This window comes from Chrysemys picta, chromosome 14 (genome assembly GCF_011386835.1).
Source record: "Chrysemys picta bellii isolate R12L10 chromosome 14, ASM1138683v2, whole genome shotgun sequence".
Taxonomy (NCBI): Eukaryota; Metazoa; Chordata; order Testudines; family Emydidae; genus Chrysemys; species Chrysemys picta.
Genome location: NC_088804.1, coordinates 13,337,741 through 13,358,490, shown reverse-complemented (window position 1 = coordinate 13,358,490; position 20,750 = coordinate 13,337,741). Strand labels below are relative to the sequence as shown.

At 41.3% G+C, this 20,750-nt stretch overlaps 1 protein-coding gene across 2 annotated transcripts in view; it reads left to right on the top strand.

The window, feature by feature from the left end:
- Positions 1 to 2,381, top strand: part of LPCAT2 (lysophosphatidylcholine acyltransferase 2) — a 54,657-nt gene extending 52,276 nt beyond the window's left edge. For both annotated transcript variants that reach the window (XM_005289777.4, XM_005289778.4), the window contains exon 14: positions 673 to 2,381. In XM_005289777.4, the coding sequence (XP_005289834.1) occupies positions 673 to 914 (242 nt within the window). In that variant the 3' untranslated portion in view covers positions 915 to 2,381. The remainder of the gene's footprint in view (positions 1 to 672) is intronic.
- The last annotated feature ends 18,369 nt before the right edge of the window (positions 2,382 to 20,750 follow it).

Here is a 20,750-nt window from a genome sequence, read left to right as displayed (position 1 = left end):
CCCACAAGCAGCCAATGGACTAACTTCTTCCATACTTCCCCTGACACAATCGCAACAATTGGTAGATTTTCTGTCTTCCCATCTGCCCCACCCCTTCTTCTTCCTTCATTGCTGGTTTTATTATGTCTGAGAGAAAGCTATGCTGAAGCAGTGAGCTTTGCACATCCCATTTAAGGCAATGAGACTTGTGGTCATTCTAAGCCCCTGTATTAGGCAATTCCAAAGTCTGGGATTTATGCTGTGAAATCTGTGTCACCCACACTACTGAATTCCACCATTGAGACCGACAGTTACCTCTTATGCTTCAAAGCAGCTATGAACGCATTATTTGTAATGAAATAGTCCACAATAGCCTCACTTATTGCAAGAGTTTTGACAGGTGTAAAATTTTAACTTTTCAGGTCACCATTCAATTGGCATTTCAGTTTCTGGAAGTTTTAATAAGACTAAATATATAACAGCTACAATATAAATAGTAATTCCAAAACTTCCCCCGCTCAAGTCTCTTGCGCCTTCCTCTGAAGCATCTTGTCCTGGTCACTGTCAGTGAAGGGATACTGGTCTCAGTGTGGCAGTCACTATAATTTTCTTTGCTGTAATACTGTTATTGTGCAGTAGAATATTTTGCATCGTTGCTGCTCAACACACTGTCTTTACTGTCTTTAATTTCAGATGAGTTTAAGGACTTTGCATTTAAGCATCCAGAATATGCCAAGTTATTTACTACATACTTAGAGCTACAGAGGTGCCATCTACAGACATCAGACGAAGAAGATGATTATCAGACACCAGAAGACACATACTCACAGAGTAAGACATCACTCTCAGAAAAGACTCCAATCGCAAGAAATAAAGTTGGTCCTGAAGGCAATGAAGAAGACCTCTCAAGTACTTCAGACAAAAAGGATGACTAAGTATAAAAAGCCTGATAATTTTGCATTTACACTGTGCAGATTTCACTGAGGTTATTTTATATCAAAATGTACTTGTTGAATATTGATAAAAGTTAAGATTTTTAAGAATGTTTTTACTTTTTTTGTATTTCTCTGTGTGTCAATTGTGGGGGAGGAGGGATAAATAATTTATTGCATTCTGCCACTCGGTGTTATAAGTAAAAATGTCCCCTCTTAGGTAGATTGCACAATACAATCTGAATCTAAGTTAAATGAATACCATAGCCTCAATTTTTTTTTGGTGTCAGTCTCACAGGACTGTGAATATTGTTTACTCTCTTCCAAGCAAGGTGTTTACAAGGTAGCAGACATTGTTAGGGTAGCCAACTTAAGAAAAGTAATTTCCCAATAGAGGCTGAGGAGAAGATTTGCTGCTCTCCCTCACTATAGGACATTTAAATATCAGACTTTGTTTTTTTTAGTCTACGGGCACCCTTCAACATTTCTGAAATTTCAAAAGTATAGAAAATTTAGAATTCATAGGAGAACAAGTGTTAGGAAGTTGGTATTTTAGTTAGTGCATGGCTGTCTTGAGGCTTTCCTTAATCTGTTGTCAACCACAATCAAAATTTCTCAACAAAGCCATGTTGATTCATTGATGTTAATAGCAACATCTTTGGACAAAGGCCCACTGAAGATGGAATGGGTTGTATTTGTAACAATAAAAATGAATTGGAGTTCAAAGATAGCAGATCATTATTTGAATAGGAAAACTCAGAAAACAGGACCTCAATGGTTAGAACACTAATTGGGAAAAAAAGGCATATAAACAAATACAGTTTTTACTAATTTAATGCCATATGAAAACTAGAGGAAAATTTCGATGTAACAGTCATCAAGTGATCATGACCTTGTTCTGGATAATGTCAAGCCATAGTTCTAATAGAGTCTACTGTAAAATACGCTTTCAGAAACCATATCTGCACTTAATACACCCTGAGAGCATGATCCAAAGGCCACTTGAGGTCAGTGGAAAGATTCCTGTTGACTGCAATATTCTTTGCCTCAGTCCCCTACTGTGCAATTTTGGACCAGAGTTTTGAAATGTTGGTCCATCATCTTTTCCCCCCATTAACCTGTAAGAGATTTATATTCTTAGCTTTCAACATTCCTAGGAGTTACTTGCATAAAATACCCTATTCATCAAAGGGAGAAGTGGCAGGTTAGTTTTAATTAGAGAATACCTGCTGAAAGATGGGCAAGAGGCTCAGGAATATTACCTCAAAAGCCTGGAATGCATTGTGTAGCATCAGCAGGAGACCTATTTCTGCTATTTGAGGTCCAGTTGCAATGGTGGCTTCTGACCTTTGATCAATGATTTTACTGTCTCAAGGTATATTTACATGTTTTAGCTTTCATGTGTGATCTTCTGTAATATTGTGGCTTTCTCATGTTCCAGATGCTTTAAATAAATATTTTTTTTTTAAAGAACATGTGTGAGTATTGGAGGAAGGACATACTGGCTACATGGGCTGCTGGGGTTTTCCAGCAATGGGTCATCCCTTGCAATGTCTTCGTATGGTGTAAGGTACAATGTAAGTTGAAGTTGCCATTCTTAGCCCTGAGAACGATAGTGCTGTCATTTACTGCAAGGCTAGAGAAGTATCATATGGTCGCCGCTTTCCTGGAGATATAATGGCAGAGAATTCTCCCTGCTGACTCCCCTAGTAAAAGGGAACATTGGCACAAAGGAACCGCACACAAAGGAAAAAGAATTTTGCAGTCATCTCTTTTGTGGTGCCTCTGAGATGCTTGTCTGTCCACAGCCTGTAAATGAGGACACGTCATAGGCAAGTAAAAGGAATCAGTGATTCGAACCATAATTTATAAATAGAAATTATGTCTGAGTGTAAGTTGAACTCTAGGAATGTGCGCTCTGACCCCACAACAGCAAATACCAGTAGAAGGATCTAACCACCATGATTTCTGAGACACCTTCGTACATGTAGTCAGTTGATCCCTCACTTTCAGAAGCTGTGTATGAAAGTGTACATACAGATCCCAGCCTGTGATAGATTTTTGGCTTGCCTCTTCAGCCAATTCATGGGATTTTTTTGTTGCCGCCTCTTGCTAAGCGAACAGATTTCCCCACAAAGTTAGGAACTACCAAATTCAAAATTTGTTACTGATGTGCGTGATTATTGGCTGGGGCCACCTCCCTACTACCCTTTGCCTCAGCCTGGCATGGCTATACAGTACCCCAGTCGCTGAGGGCTTGTCTAAATGGACAATCACTGGGTGTGAACCTACCCTGTACTAGCATGCTGCACTCTAGGTGTCCGTGTGGACCCTGCTGATGTACTTTAAAAGTTCCCTAGTGCACTTTGAAGTATTGCTGTTTTAAACCTCAGTACATGAGTGTGCTCTAGGGAACTTTTAAAATGCATCAGGAGGCCCTGCATGGACACTTACTGCTCAGGAGGCTAGTGCAGGGTAGATTCACCACCTAGCTTGCAATGCAGGAAGTGTTCATTTAAACAAGCCCTTAGAGGCAAAATGAATATGAATTTCTTAGCAAAGGGGATTTTGCCTTACACACATATCAAAGGGGACTGAAAGTGTAGTTCATGGTTTGTGTCAGGATAGAAGGAGGATGCTTTTGTTCCAGGTAACTAAAGTAAGAGAGGGAGTGTCAGTGGTAGACAAAACAGTTTTTTCTTCAGAACCTTTATGTGGGAAGAGTTGCTTATGCACACTCCTTGAATTTAGTGGATGCAATAAGTGAAACACCACACTGTAGAGCACTGTAACAACTGGGTTACACAATGGGAGGCCACCACAGCTCAAAAGGAAGATAGCTCTATACATTACACGGAAAAGGCCACAAATGGTTGCAGAATGTAGCACGGGTTCTCATAAAGAGAATTTATTGAGCACGAGAGACACTAACTCAATATATGCACATCTGGTTGGTGTGCAAGAAGCCAATAAATTAATTTCTAGGCATCCTCAGGGCTTCTGGGTGATTTTAAAAGACAAACTAAGAGCAGTTTGGAGTAACCAGGTACTATGTCTAACTAAGTGGCAGAGGGGAACTGACGCTGAAAGGAAAGTTTTAAGAAGCCAGGCTAAAATAAAAGAAACCGTTCTCAATCTAGCATTGAAGGATGGTACATTTATATTTCAGCGCAGGGTGAGTGTAAGAATTCAACAGCAGTGGACCCCTGGTACATAAGACACTCATCTTGTGGTAAAAAGGACATTATTTTGAACCCTATTCACTTATGGGGAGTGATTCATCCAGTTGTCAGGCATCCACTGTGCTCTGTCAGCCAAGCAACATGATGATGTCAAGCCAGCTTAGACGGAAACAGAGAGAAAAGAATGCCAGCAAGCCTTAACCAGGCTTCTTCACAGAGATATTCAACAGCAATGGTGATTAGACTGACCTGCACAGGAGTCCATACAAGAGGGTTTCCAGGCTGATGAGAAATTACCCAACACCTGTGATGGAACCCTACCCAGAAAGAACTGGACAGGATCAGTGCGGTCGGTAACACATTGATGGCTAGCAGACAAAGCAACTGTTAGATCTAATACTTTCTCTATAGCCAGCTGCCTAGCATCCATCACGCCAAACCAGGTCCTGATTCAGTATTGCCTTCTGGCTTGAGCTATGTCTGAGATTGTGCTTTGTTTTGTTTTCACTGTGGAGTTTTTGCACTTGCAGAAACTAACCCTTCTCCCCCAACACACATTCAATCCCCCCCCCCTAGTTCAGCTTTTGACTGTAAAAATGAAAATTCATAACAGATTCAAAATTAAAATCCTAGGGCTTGGTGGGAATTGGCATTCATAACTGTGCAGGCAAGCATACAAGATGAAGTCACATGTAATCAGAGGATGTATCTGGTTTTAATGACATTTAATTAATTAATTTTAAATCCCAGGAGTAAGAGTACCCTTTCCAATGAAATAACATTTATTAGATTGATTAACAACGAGGTGAAGTTTGTCAGTAGCTCTTAAGATAGCAGAGACACGGTTACTATACATAGAGCGGCGGAAGGTAAACATCTTATAGGCTTAGTAGCTATGTTCATAGCTTGGTTGAAATTTGGCCATTTCATTAGTACAAGACAGATTCTGACATTTCATAAAGCCAAAATGCTAACAAAAAAATTAATCTGATACAAATACAGTATGCAGATAAAGTTCAAGATGTGGTACGTTCAGCGCCACAATACAGAAAGCGTAGAAGGCTCATTTAGGGCCCAAATTCAGCAAAGCGCTTAAGCATGTATTTAATCCCATTGCCATCAACCATGTGTTTTGTTGACAATGATAATAATGCAAAGCATGAAAAAAATTGCACTGGCAAATGATTATTGATAGTGTTAATCATAAAGTATCACAAAACAGATTCAATACAAATGAGTGAATAGCACGGATATTTTGATTTATAATGTCATCCATTTAGCTTTAAATCTTTCATAATCACTGCAACATGATTGATAAGACTTAGGTGATACATGGATTTTTTTATGCTTAAAAAATTACTTCATGTGGGTATTAGGGTTTTTTTCCCCAAAGGTTCAAGGTAAACCCCCAAATACCTATTATCTTAATTTTTCAGACTGTTACTTTCAGCTCATTAAATCTATATGCAAATAAACATTAAGGCTGAAATGTTCCAATAGCCAAATAATCTAATATTCATTTGATTATCTGTATAATGTTTCTCTCTGCCCCCTATTTGAAATGTAAAATCAGGTTAAAATGAGGGGGTTATCTTTTAAAGGTTTTAGGGGGGTTTTATTGAGCTATTTTGTTCTAATCTGAACAAACATATGTAGATCATCATGTCACCCTATTGTGTAACCAGCGCTTGAGTATGTTATCCTGCTAAGGCAGCCCTGTTCATTCCAGTCCTGGAATTTGATATACAAGCACTGGGCATTTTAGTATTTACACAAGTTTTGAGCCATCATTAGCCTTGATCATCATCAGACCCAATCCTGCAACCCTTACAGTACAAGGCAGGCTATTTCTCAGCTTCAGAAGAAAAAACTATGTGGCAATTTTACTATTATTGTTATTTCAGAGGCGTCCTGAAGGCTAATGTTCATATAACCACATCCCTATAATTACCATTTTTAACCATAATAGATATTATCCATTTCTAGGCAGGTGATATTTGTCCTTAAGGATGCAAAAATTACAGAACTAAAACGAAAATGAAATTATTTATATCCCAAATCTGCTGTTAACTGTTCTCTTGAAGGCCCTGATTCAGGAAAACTCTTAAACACACACTTAAGCAACCTTCCTGAATAAGGATGCTTGCATAAAGTGGGGTCAATAGGTTTGTCTCACTGGGGTTTTGATCATTCCAGCTTCCCATGCACTGACTGTTCATCTAGACAAGTAATTTACTGAGGGTTGCTGAGCTGGTGCACCATGGGATAGCTCAGTGGTTTGAGCATTGGCCTGCTAAACCTAGGGTTGTGAGTTCAATCCTTGAAGGGGCCATTTGGGGATTTAGTTGGGGATTGGTCCTGCTTTGAGCAGGGGGTTGGACTAGATGAGGTCCCCTCCAACGTGATATTCTATGTTTCTTTCATTGAGAATTAAGCACAAAATGCAATACCATATGCGAAAGTAAACTAGTTTGTGGATATAAAACCCCCCATCCCAGGGCAATTAGTGGGGAGAGTCTGGGCTGGTGTGGGGATGTTGCTGAGAGAGGAGTATTTAAACCCCAAGGATTCAAACAGCATGCATCACCCCCACTCTACGTCATGAGATGGGCTTAAAAATGAAAAGACATGAGTTCGGGGTCTTTGTCTTATTGTTCTTGGTGCCTTTCGCACTCACAGTTTCTAGCTTCTCTGCAATCAAGAGGTTAGAAACTTAATTATATGTTAAGAGATCTGGGATTTTCACAATCACATGGACACGGGAGCTGGAGCTTCAAGACACACACATTAGATATCCAGAAGACTTGCACTAAAGCAGTTGGTAATCATGGTATAGGCCAGCAGCATGTTACTAGCTGTTCTGGGGTGGGGGCTAGGGGGTGCAGGGGTGGGGGATTTGTGTGTCTGTCCCTGGTGTGACACAACAACATGTTCCTGTTAGGAACTGCCAGACTGGATCAGATCCAAGGTCTATCTAGTCTAATGTCCTGTCTCAGACAGTGGCCGATACCAGATGCTTCAGAGGAAGGTGTCAGAACCTCTCAGCAGGCAGAAGTGGGATAATCAGCCCTTCACTTTGGTCTCAGCCTGGTCGCAGAGCATGTCTCCACTGCAGCTGGGAGGTGTGATTCCCCCTGGGAGTAGACTGGCTCACACTAGGTCCACTCCAGCCAGTGCGCTAAACACAGCAATGTGGACATTGCAACGTGGGCAGCGGCTTGGACCAGCGACCTGAGCTCAAACACAGGGGGCTGGGTGAGCTTGACTCAAGTGGGTCTCCTGAGCTGCTATTTTTAGCATGGGAACTCAAGCTGAGCTAGCCAGAGTCTGTCTGCCGTGGGAATCACACCTCCCTGGTGCAGTGGAGACATACCCTAAGGCAGTGGTTCCCAACCTTGTTCCGCCGCTTGGGCAGGGAAAGCCCCTGGCGGGCCGGGCCGGTTTGTTTACCTGCTGCGTCCGCAGGTTCGGCCGATCGTGGCTCCCAGTGGCCGTGGTTCACTGCTCCAGGCCAATGGGAGCTGCTGGAAGCAGCATGGGACGAGGGACGTACTGGCTGCCACTTCCAGCAGCTCCCATTGGCCTGGAGCGGCGAACCGCAGCCACTGGGAGCTGCGATCGGCCAAACCTGCAGACGCGGCAGGTAAACAAACCGGCCCGGACCCCCAGGGACTTTCCCTGCACAAGCGGCGGAACAAGTTTGGGAACCACTGCCCTAAGGCTGTGTCTACATTGCACAGTTAATCCAGGTGATTCGCACTCATCTAGCCTAGCCTTGACGTGAACAAAGCCATACCCCATTAGTGTGTCCTCACTGTTTCTAGACGCACCTGCATGTGTTTGGAGGCATATCCAGGGGTCTTTGTGCTGAACCCTAGCGTTGTATCAATTGCAGAACCTGTCTGTCCTTTGTGGGGAACTGTGGGAAGGCATTGGAGGACTATCAGCACTCAGGTCATTTGGCCTATATCCTCACTGCAAAGTCATCAGGGTTCAGCCAAAACTCAAGCTCTGATTTAACCTACACCACTTGGACCAGCTAGCCTAGGCTTAAAGCATCTCCAAACCTAGGGTAGAGGTTTTTGTGAGTGGATGGGAGCAAGGTTAAGCCTAAAACTCGGGTAAAAGTCCAAGTTAACTGTGCAATGCAGACATACTCTTAATTAGATAGTAATAAACTCTATGGCTTAAACTAACATTAGCTGTGTTCTAGTGGCACAAAAGAGCCCTAAATATTTAACATTAGATCAGCTCAGTTTTTTTTTTTTTTAATTTTGTTTAAATGCTTTCTTTAAAAAAAAAAATCCCCACAACTTTCCCTGCTGTTTCTGAACATTACCGCTCCGAATGTTTCCTAAGCATCGGACAATACGCTACAAGCAAAGTGATGCAAATTAGAAAGCCCTGATTAAAGCAAGGGCTTCGAGACTATAATTGTTCAAGAAGAACAATTTCCTTTCCAAAGGTAAACAACAGCCTTGCAGACAAAGATAAGGCCAAGTGCACGTAAGACTGCGTTTCTGCTCATACTTCCCGATATCAAAGATTTTAGGAAAAGTCAAAATGTTTGCTTAAAGTGTAAAAAAGAAAGTGAACAGGAAAAAGTGTAGGAGACTAAAAGGAATCACTCAGCACTGCTGACAGCTTTTAGGGCAGATGTTTGCTTCAATGCAGGAAGCCTTTTTGAAACTGGAGATAACTAGCCATTAAATAAAGCAGCTATTCAAAGGAGAAATAGACTAAGTGTTGAAGATATGCACATTTCTCTTTGAACGTAAACATGCCAATCTTGAAAGATTTTCTTGAATTAAATTTCTTCGACAACTTGGTAGCTAAATCCTTTGTAACAGAAAATATATGAGAAAGGAAAATGAATATGTTTAATACATATAAATAGCGATGGGTAGAGCGATGCTATAGCACTTACATCCATACAACTGGAACATAGGTTTGAACTAGTTCTAACTCAAACCTAATCCAATCCTAGAATCCCCTTTGAAGTAAGTGTCAGTCTTAGTTTTTTCCCATCTTTGCCTTTTCCACTTTAAAAGTAGGAAAGGGATCCTTAAACTTTTCCAGTGTGGACCATTTCTTAATAGAAAGATTAATTTGTGGACCTAAAAGGACCCTCCAGGCATGAACCTGTGAAGAGAATGATCCAAGGCACAGAGCTGAAGTGAAATTGAACTATTAACATGATACACTTTTAATTAATGCTGTTAATTTTATTACAGCAGGACCTAGAAACCCCACCTGAGATTGAAAAGCCATTGGACTGGCATTGTATAAACACACAGTGAGAGACTCTCTCTGCCCTGAGGAGTTTACAAACAAGGCAAAGAGAGAGAAGAGAAACAGAGGCACAGGGTGGCTAAATATTTGCCTGAGGTCACACTGCAGGTTATTGGCAGAGCTGGGATTAAAATCCAGATCTCCTGACTCCTGGTTCGGTGTCCTACCCACTAGACCATGCTGTCTCTCTGAAACTTGAAGAAATAATCTAACTCTGATCCCTCTAAATGTGGGGTAAGTTCAGCATGAGATCAAAACCACCATGCGCAAAGAGAGAGCAGATCAAATAGATTAGATTGTTTATGCCAAGAGGGTGCATGTTTTTGCCTTATACGCTACTTTGAGATCAGTGTTTCTCTTTTTAAATGCCTGCCCTTCTCACCTGCAACTGTCTCTGCTTTGCTTGCCACTGCTAGGCATTTCCAGTTCATCAGAGACTGATCCTGTCCACTGTGACTGTACTATCTTTGAGATATTGCACCCCACAGTCTCTGCACAGTTCATGTAGGCTCCGTGCTCTGGCAGGCAAGTGTCTAAGGAATGTATCGCATGCCCATAGAGTCCAATCTGATTTTCACTGAAGTCAGTGGTGGACTTTCTACTGGTGGGGGGGTCGGAGTGAAATCAGTCTCATGTTAGTTCATTTCTCAGCCTGTGGTGGGGTTTGCGAACTCAAATAATTTCATGTCAGTCAAACCCTTCTGGCTTTTCTCCTCAGGTCTCCTCACTATTTTCCCATACAGAATCCATCTACCTTTCTTCAAAGACTCAGACTTTAAGTCATTGTTTGCTAAGTTTGTTAATATTTTCCTGCCCATATCACAGAAGAACCTGCCAAGAGAAATATCTCAACTGGAAAACAAACAACAGGCAGAACTTGGCATGCATTCTTCCCAGTTTGGGTGGATAAATAAACAGTAGATCAAATATTGATGAGGGGGGAAAACAGTGTTTATTCCTAGCGGGTTCATTTCTTACGCACACCTCTCTCCCACAGCATGGGGACAAGCACGTCCTGTGGAAGTGTGCGCCACTGTATCTGGGAAAGGGCTATTGCTGTAAACTGGACAATACATTCTGTCCTTATAAAGTGTGTCAGCCTCTTGGGGAAAAGCTATTAGTTTGTATAGTATGGTTAAAATATATTTAAGAAATTAAGCCAGCCAAAACACACCCTTTCAGAGTGGCATGGTGTGAGCACAAACATTACTGTATCATATGAGATAAGTGGGCCATCTAATCTTGTCTCCTATCTCCAAAAGTGGCCATTGTGCCAGACATTGAACAAACACGTAACAGATAGATAGCCCCTGCCCCACACAGCTTACAATCCAAGTATAAGACAACAGTTGGAGGGTGGCTTCAGACAGGGAGCACAAGGGAACAATGCGTTAGATAAGAAAGCAATGGCTGAGATGCTTTTACTATGCTGATGACATGTATCCTCATTGGATACAGACAGTGCTATTGAATGTCATACACAAAGGACAGGTGAGAACAAGACATGGACAAGAATAGCGGCTAGAGTTAGCTGGCTGAAGCGCCATGCAGATGAGTCTGAGGTGATGCTGGTTGGCTGGCAGTAGTAAATGGAAGATACACTGAGGAGGACGTCTTTCCTTTCTGTTGAGTGTGTGCTCCTGCCATTTGTTGCTAGAGTTCACTATCTAGGGATGGTTTGGGATTCCCAGCTGCTGATTGATTGATCATATGGCAGTAGTTTCTAGGAAAACCTCTCCCTCCATCTGCCCAGAGGAGTGTGGCCATTTCCTTCAGAAGCAGACTTTGCTACTATAATCTATGTCTTTGTCTCCTCAAACTAGACTGTACAATGGACTCTGCATGGGCCTACAACTTAAATCTACCTGGAAACTGCAGCTGGTACAAAAAGTGGCAACTCAGGGGAGAAAAATAAATCCATCCATTCTCTGAAGGGCCCTATAAGTTGATATTTCATGTAAGCCCCAGAGGAGGCCTCAGATCTGCTTGCCTAGGCAGAGGTAGGATAGCAGCTTTTATCTTATTTTATACTTATGTGTAAAAGGGGTCCAGTCCCAAATTCTAAGCACACCTTTAACATGACTTTAAAAATCATACAAATCTTATCCATACCGAACACCAGCTTTTCCTCACTGCCTGGCCCAAATTAAAGTTAAACCAGGACATTTTAAAAAAGCAAAAAATACTCTACCAACCTCAACAATCACTGCCCCATCTCCGTTCCACAAAGGTCTGAGCCACACCTCCCATTCCAGAACCAGTTCTGCTTCCATCCCAGGCAGTGTTCTCCTCCATGTCTCTGAAACTATTTCCTTAAACTGCTCCTCACTAGCTGAGGCATTTTCTTGCCAATGCTCTTCTGACCATGGGATGAGCGAGATGTACTCACCCCTCTCCCTCCTGGGTCAGAGAAACTGCCAACTCTTTTATCCTCCAGAATCAATGATTGTTATGTGATACCTAAGAAGAGACTTCACACAACATCAAAAGGGAAGCATTTAACTTTACCATGAAGAAGCATGCTATTTGCCATGGAACTAACTACAGATAAAGATATTGGTTAGAAAATTTAAAACTTAGTGAATTACATTATCAATTTAGAAAAGGAGCATAGCATCTTCCAGGCCATATATGAAACAGAAACTGCTGACAAACATAAGATCATAACAATAAATCCAGTTTAATAGATGCTAACAGCTCGATCCTGCAAGGTGCTGAATACTATGGCCTAGATCCATTAAAACACTTAATTTAAGACAATGGGTCTAGTCCTATGCTTACAATTAAACACATGCTTGAGTCACGGGCTTAAAGATAATCACATGCTTAAGTGCTTTTCTGAATAGCCCCCAGAGGGCTTGTAGGACTGAACAGCAGATTTTTTTGGTGCCCAGATACCATGTTACAATGATGAACACCTCAGAAATACATACCTCATGTAATACTTGAGAACATACAAAGAGTGTCTGAGCCGTCAGCCAACACTAGAACCTAGTAGGTATCCAGAGCCATTCAGGGTACAAAAACAGAATAGGGAGTAGTTACTCGTGAGTCATTAGCCACACCTTTGAAAAATTCTGTACCTCCTTATATATGTCAAGAACTATAAATAATTCAGGGAAAAAAATCTTTTTTCAGTCAGTGCTTTTACATAACTTGACCAGGGAATAATCTACAAAGCTTGACCACCCTTTCACAAAGGAGGAGATTTTGGATGTGATAATACATTGCGGGTCTGAGAATCACCTGGCCCAATGGTCTGCCACTTACTATTTATATGCCATTTTCCTGGAAATGTTTAATTTTGCTATGCAGGAGGGAAAATAGCCCCAATTATTGAATGAGGCTATTATTACTTTATTATGTGTTGCTCATTAGAAATCCACTGAAGGGCATCTCAAATGGAGCAAAGGCTTTCTTCATTTCAAATCTCAAGGGTCTTGCAGGACTAAAGGGTGGAACATACATCGCATTCATCAGGACCAGCCCAGTTATGTCTCTGGCTGCTCCACTGAAGATAATCTCTGAAGGGAGATATGTAGCTGCCCAGTTCCACACCATTTTTTAAGGATACTGAAACTGCCACTTAATTCCTGGATTAGAAGCTATTCTACTTCTATTCGGATTCTTACCATGGTAGCTAAGTATCTTCCAGAATTAGAAAAATCAAACAACTATCTAAGTATAGTCCAAAAACAGCTCAAGATTTTCAAGGACTTCTTCTCCAGAAAGTTTTATATAAACAGGAGGAAAGACTGAAGAATTTGATTTTCTCTGAGAGCTATTTATTGGCCACTCATTTGGGAAGAATGCATGACTGACCTGACCTTGGTCCACTCCACTTTGTATAAAGCAGGCTGCATGTGGTAAGTAAAACTGTTGGATTTATTTTAATAAAAAAGCAGGAAAGAAATCACAAAAGGGATTTCGGTTTAGATAATCAGAATGTAATTACCCAAAATATAATACAGGCAGGGCAATAGAGTTATAATACATGTTGTTTAATGATGTATGTTGGTCAGGCTCTCCAGATCCAGACTTTGGGCCTGCAAAACATATGGCCAAGGGACTCCAGATTTGATTTGACAAAAGCTTCTAGGCTCTTTTATGGTGAAGCTAACCTTCAAAGCTAAATCATAAGGTTAGACATTTGTCCGGGTGATTTCTCTTTTAAATATAGTTATTCACGGTCTCTGCCACAGTCACCCTGTAGTCCCCCAATTTTGCTGGACCAATTTACATGTGGGGGTGAGCCACCAGCAAAGCAAGAACTGCCTTGGACTTTCTCCTGGGCAACCACCTGCTGCTAAGCCAGCATGCTGCTGAGGTAATGCAGCCACTAAACAAAAGAGTCAACTTAGCTCCAGGCAAGACAGAAACAGGAGGTAAAGTTTTCTAAAACATCTAAGTTACTTAGGCATATAGGTCCACTTTAGACACTTAAGTCCCATTGAAAGTCAGTTTTACCCAGGGTCCTCCCCCGACATTCTCCTCAAGAGTAATCACCATGGTGGGGAGGGTGGACAAAAATAATGCAACATAGGAGGAAGGGGAGACAGAATCCATACCCGCCCAGCCCTTGGTAGCAGCAGCAAGCCTTCTGGAAAACCTGAGGGGTTGGCCGATTAGTTATGAACAGATCTCCTGAAAAAAAAAACAGGCACATTTCCCCCTCTCCCCTTTTTGGAGCCTCACAGAAAAAGCGACACAGGAATTGAGATTTAAAGTGTGCCAAATAAAGGCTGTGTGCCACAGGAGAGAGGACAGAGCCATATGTTCTCCCCCCCATCACACAGAAAAGATGTTGCCTAGCGCTGCTCTAAAGTGTTCCTTTCTATTTGCTCTCAAGACTCGCCAAGCCAACAGAGCAAGGACAGTCAAGCAGTGTTCACACCATTGGTGGAGGAGCAAAGCCGATGGCCCAGTAATCACGCAGCTGAGCCCACATACCACAGACATCTCCAGCTTATGGATATTTGCACTTGCTTAGTGCCAACTGGTGTCCAGTCAGTATCACTACTGGGGCGGGGGGAGGAGGGGGAGTTTGCCATCCAGTACAAGATGTGTGTACGCTCTGCACTGAATGTCTCACTTGTGCAAAAGGAAATGCAGTTTGTTTATAGCACAGTAATGTTGACTTAGCTATCAGCACTGTAGCTTGCATGCTAGCAAGGCATGTAAGTATAGGTAGGCATTCTTTCAAACAACACAGATTCTATTCAGTTCCCTCTGTGTTCAACCTTGGGTGGGGGGATGCTAATGTTATTTTACTATAAAGCCATATATTGCCCTGGTAGCTTCTTGCTTATGTGCTCCTGCTACAGCGAGTCAAACTATTAATTACAATTTTGGCCCCATTTTAGTCAGTAAATCATTCAACAGCCAGTTCTGATTTTCATTATCCATGAATATTTCCTGACTACTTTGAATTAAACACATTCAGCCTATGAGATACCCACAAACTGTTCACTGCACCTTTTCTCCATTCACTATTCCTTTTGCAGGGTTGGTTATCTACATCACATGATGTTGTTTCCACTCCCAGATTGGATGAAGTTATTTTTAAAACAGGAGAAGGATATCAAGTTGTGAATTACAAACACCAGGCTTTAGGGACAAGTTTCCAGACAAATAATGTTTGCTAAAATTAGTGAAACTTTTGGCATTGTAAACATTTGTGATATCTCTGAGTTCTCTTCACTAAGGTATACAAGTACCCCACAAGTCATAGCTCACTGAACTTTGTACTTTTAAACTCAAAAATACTCCTTAATCACAGTTTGTTTCCCTGCCATATTTGACATGCCATAGGTCCCGTATTGAAATATATTTTAGAACATTTCGGTTCACTTTCCACTTTCCACCTTCTCTGTCATGTCTTTGCTCTTTACACAACATTAAAATGATGAGGAAATATACAGACAGGGTTGGATTCCAACTAACTGTTTACTAATTATATACAAACATAACGGATATATACATGGCTATTCTGGTGGCCTCTACACTAGAAGAAAAGGCAGCCACAAACTCTTTGAAGAGATACTACCTAATACACTACAGCCTCACTCCAAATTGGTTTCTGGGGTTATAGAGCCCTGTCAGGGTGTGCCAGACTGCCATAGCAATGGGATGACAGAATGCCCCTGCCACCACAGGATTAGAGTGTTATAGGAAAGCCAGGAAAGTGGAGGTTTAAAAAAAAAAATTAAAACACCACAAAACGCCACACACCAGTGACCCAATCATCTTCTTCCTCTGTGCTCTCTTCCCTATTTTCTCCACAGGAGTGAGGTGAGTATGTAAGAGCCCCAGTCTCCTCCCCTTTCCCCAGCACATTCAGTAGTTTGATGCAGGATAAGACCCTCTTGCAGACCTTTCCCTGCCCCCACTCTGACTGACTGATAGAGTAACTAAGTGGCTTACCACTCCAAACACTCTTCTGAATAGCTACTCTACTAGCTCCATGAGCCAGACACTCCCCTCGCTCCCCCCCCCTTTTTTTTTTACATAAGAGAGCACACCTATATTGGAACCTGCCCTAGTCTATTGCCTTTAGATGTGGGAACCATTCATCCTCCCAACAGTAGGAAAAAGGGGATCATACCCCTCTCCAAGAGCTCAAGGGGGAGAGATAGCTCAGGGGTTTGAGCATTGGCCTGCTAAACCCAGCGTTGTGAGTTCAGTCCTAGAGGGGGCCACCTAGGGATCTGGGGCAAAATCAGTACTTGGTCCTGCTAGTGAAGGCAGGGGGCTGGACTTGATGACCTTTCAGGGTTTCTTCTAGCTCTATGAGATAGGTATATCTCCATATATTAATCCCAAGCCCTAATGAAACACATCCTAGGAAAACAGGGCATGCTTGTTTATAAGGATTCTATGAGAGCTCTGCCTGGAACCCAATCACAGCTAGCCTGAGTACAGTGTGATGGGGAAACACAGATTTGGTTTGTGGCAGTATTGGCATGTTAATTGTGATAAATTACAAGTAGTGGAACAGATACATTTCAGAGGAACCCACCTGCGGCTGGTTGGCAGGGAACAATTCAGCTGCTGCTTCTATGGCCACCATGATCTGTCAGTGATTATGTTTGTAGGGTACTTCCATCACTGGTTGAAGGGCATGTCATGCATCATTTGTCACAGCTCTTTGCTGGTTATGCAAATACTATACGGAGAGTAGCATCACTAAAGGATAAGTTGCATCCCCCAATTCTAATCTCTATTTTCCTCCTGCATCTCTGTCTTGCACTGCAGGAGACAGCTGGTCCTAGTGGCAAACTGAGATGGAGAGTAGGGCTTGAAAAAGGAATTTGGTCATAGGCTAAACCTTGCCAAAATAAGGCATAAAAAAGTCGGTGCAACCTTATCAGCTCCAGTGTTACACATACTGTTTATAATTGCTTAGTCTTATTTTAAGAGCATGCTTTTTCATTGCTAGCATACACAAAATTCTCATTAAAGTCAATCCGGAAGCATGCAGGATCAGGTCCCAATTGGGGATTGGGTCCTGACTCAGCAATAGTAATCTGTTATGTACGCTGGTGAGTGAATTAGGAGAAGGTATGTGTATGTGAGTGGAGTTCAGTACAAGATCGGGTGGTGTGTGTCCACTTGAAGATGGTTGGTTCATTCTGCCGTGTCTCATCCTACCTGTATGTGCTTTTAAGGATTTGTATGTTTGTTGCTCGGTGCCATTTTATTTTGTGTTCACTTTGGAATGGAATAGAGTTGTAGAGTTATTGCTGCAACTAGCAATATATGGGAACTGAAGATGTGTCTCATCCAAAATGCTGAAGCTGAACCGCAGCTTTGGAAATCCAGTTTTTGTGCCTCATAGGCCATTTCCTAGTCTGAAGATATCTGCTCAGCATCTCTGTTTGTTTTGTTCAGCTTTTCCTTAATAAAAATGAATGATCAATTATTAAAACACTTTGCTAAAGGTAAGTACCACTCAACTGGATCCTATCCTTGTTGGTGAAAGAAAAAATTAACTTGTCTTCCAGCTATGTAATACAGAACATGTGCCTATGCTAATGTTTCAGACATGAAGCATTTTTGTTGGTTTCAATGTCTGGAGATGTTTTAAGTGACAGACATTAGCATGCCACATGCTGGGTGTAGTACCACCCAAGGTAGAAAGGACAAAGGGCTCAAGCAAACTTACGGAACAAATTTGCACAGGTACTAACCTCATTACCTTCTGCACCAACTGCAAGGCATATTTCTTTGACCTGCCTCCTCTAACATACACATAGTAGGGTGCACATGTAAAAAAAAAAAAAATCTTACCAAAACAAAAACACTACATTGCACACACAGTTCTCCCCTTGGGGAGAATATGAAAGACAAAGATGGTAGTCATGTCACTTTATGCACTACTGGAAGGCACTCAGATATTACAGAGATGGGGTAGGATAAGAAACTATACAGAATAGAACAGAATCAATTGCAATGAATACATTCTTTACTGAGACTCTGACACAAACAATAATATATAGTTCTTTTTTTGACCTCCAGTTCCAAAGATACTAAACACTGCTTGTGTTTCCTAGTATCACCTCATATGGTCTCCAGAAGACCTATATAAATTTAAGCAAAAGTAGAAAGTGACTTCTGGTTGCATGACACTTCAGAATTGTTGGATATAAATGCCAAATATCCCAAACATCAATACTTTGATTAACGAAGTGATGAATCACTAGTACAGGGTTAATAGCAGTTTTCTGAGCATTGTGAGCAAATATGGTCCTTGCTTTGAAAACAAATAACCAGTATTTGAAAATATAGGGCTCCAAATTTAACAATATGACAAACATGTGGGCGAGCTGGAAACCAGGAAAGATTATCTGCCTTAACAGATATAATAACAGATCCATAACTTGCAGTGGAGAGCAGAATAAATGCTGTTTAATTACCTGGGACTGCAAACTAAATTGAATAAGTAACCAGTTCCAGAGGAACTTGGAATATATTCAGTGCAACAGTGTTTTAAGAAGGAAGTTAATTTGTTTGAATCTCATTGTTGGCTTTTGCTGAGTTTTACCCCCTGATAGTTTTTCTCCAACAGGGACTCTAGTATTACACAAGAGAGAAGAAACCCTCCATCAGTTGCAGCAAGGTAGTTTAAGTTAATATCAGCATTGACACTATAAGCCTCTCCTTCCAGGCCTTGATTTGGCATTTTAAAAACAGTCCAGAGCTGCCAAGTTCAGATCTGGATCCAAAATCCTCTAAAGATTTGGATTTTGGTTCAATCCCCATCACTTGTTATCTCCGGTTACTTAGATTATAACCTCTTTGGGGCACAGCCTCTTTTTCTCTTACATGCCTATCACAATAGGGCCCCAATCCCCAATTTGGGCCTCTAGTCTCCACTGCCATACAAATAAATAATAATCTACCCTGGATAGAAATTTGACCCTTTAATTCCCAGCCTCTTGAAATTAAGTTATCAAGTATATTTGCTGAGAAATAAGATCCAGAGAAGGTGCACTGGTTGGAAACAGATGACAATTACATTGTATGAAAATCAACTGAGGAAGCTTTAACATGAGGGAAAATGGTGCCTAACAGTTAGAAATCTGCATTTATGTGATGTTAAGGTTGAGTTTTTATAACACCAGAGAAACATAGAATTGGGTTTCCCTACCAACCACAACTACTTCTGTCCTCATATGCATTACAATAAGTTCTTTCACTGTGAATACTGACCCTATCTACTGTAGGTACTTGACCCAAACTTCTTTGTGCCTGTGTGTCTGCAGCACTGATCATTAGAAGGAACTGTAGCAACTAGATGTTGACTGAGACACATTTGAAAAAGTAAAAGATTTGGAAAAAGGAAAAGAGGAGGGAAAGAAGCAAAGAAGGGGGAAGAGGAATGATATTAGAGTGATATTTGTCAATATGTATTAATCAGTTCACAAGATAGAGGAATAGTGCTTTGCTGTTACATTATTACAACATTATTACATGTTGTTACATGCCTCTTATGCAGGTTTGGAAGAATGATATTTTTATTGTAAATGTCAGTAAACATCGATTTCACCGTTCACACACATATCAATGAAAAAATATTTCCATCGCTAATAATCAAAATTTGCAGACAGACAAAGAAAGAAGAATGCTTCGCGAGAACTGATTAGAGTTTGATTTAAGGCTGATTACTTTGTATACTTTAACGTGATGGTGACAATTTGTGTTTTATGGTTATAAAGCTCTAACTTTTTGAATCTCGGTGTCTATGGTCATTAAATCCCTCCTGCATAATTTCTCACAACTGTGAAATTTTAAGTCGATAAAAATTGAAAAAGGAAAGCCTAAAACTCATAATTTTGCACAAGTGAAAATTTAAATAGATACAAATGCTTAAAAACAAACATTGATATCAGTTGATATTACAAAAATTAAAAATCAAATCCTTATATCATTTTTATCAACTCATCAGTGCCTATGAAGGCATTGACTAGTAGCAGTAGATGCTGCAAGGCCTACCACCTACATGTTCAGAGGCTGAATGAGAACACAGCAATTTTACAGCTGGAAGTTACAGGTCAAGCATTAATTTTGCCTAGACTTGAGACTTTCACAGCAAAATGTAGAGAGTTTTCATGTAACAGCTCCCTCTCCTTTAAAAGTTGTGAACTGCACTGATCTGGCTCACCTTGTATTTTACTCTTCTAGACTTATTTATATATATATATATATATATATATGGAGATATACCTATCTCATAGAACTGGAAGGGACCCTGAAAGGTCATTGAATCCAGCCCCTGCCTTCACTAGCAGGACCAAGTACTAATTTTGCCCCAGATCCCTAAGTGGCCCCCTCAAGGATTGAACTCACAACCCTAAGTTTAGCAGGCCAATGCTCAAACCCCTGAGCTATCCCTCCCCCCATTGTTAAATGAAGTTCACATACGTTGATGGGGGTCAGGATGCAACATTCCTTTCGGGTGATTTGCCATTCAGAAATAGTTTTGGCATGAATGTGTCAGAACCAGGGAATGAGGAGCTGCAGAAAGTCATCTCACAGGAGGCCCACATTAAGCAAACATATCTGCTTCCCCTCCAAAAAAATGTCACTATAATTTCAAGTTTAATTAGAGGGGTCTTGTTAAAGCAAAAAGGACAGAAACCAGCAAAGTCTCTAGCCACATTACTTCAAGCAATTTACCAGTGTAAACTACAAACAAATAGCATCAGCCCAAAACAGAAAAAACCTGCCAGTTCTTAGGTTGCCAGCACTCCTAGCATAGGCGTGCACACGGTGTGCCCAGGCACACCCTAATGCAGGGGTGGGCAAATGGTTCCACTCCGTGGTGCAGCAAGCCACAGGGTCCACACTGCCAGGCCGGAACGCC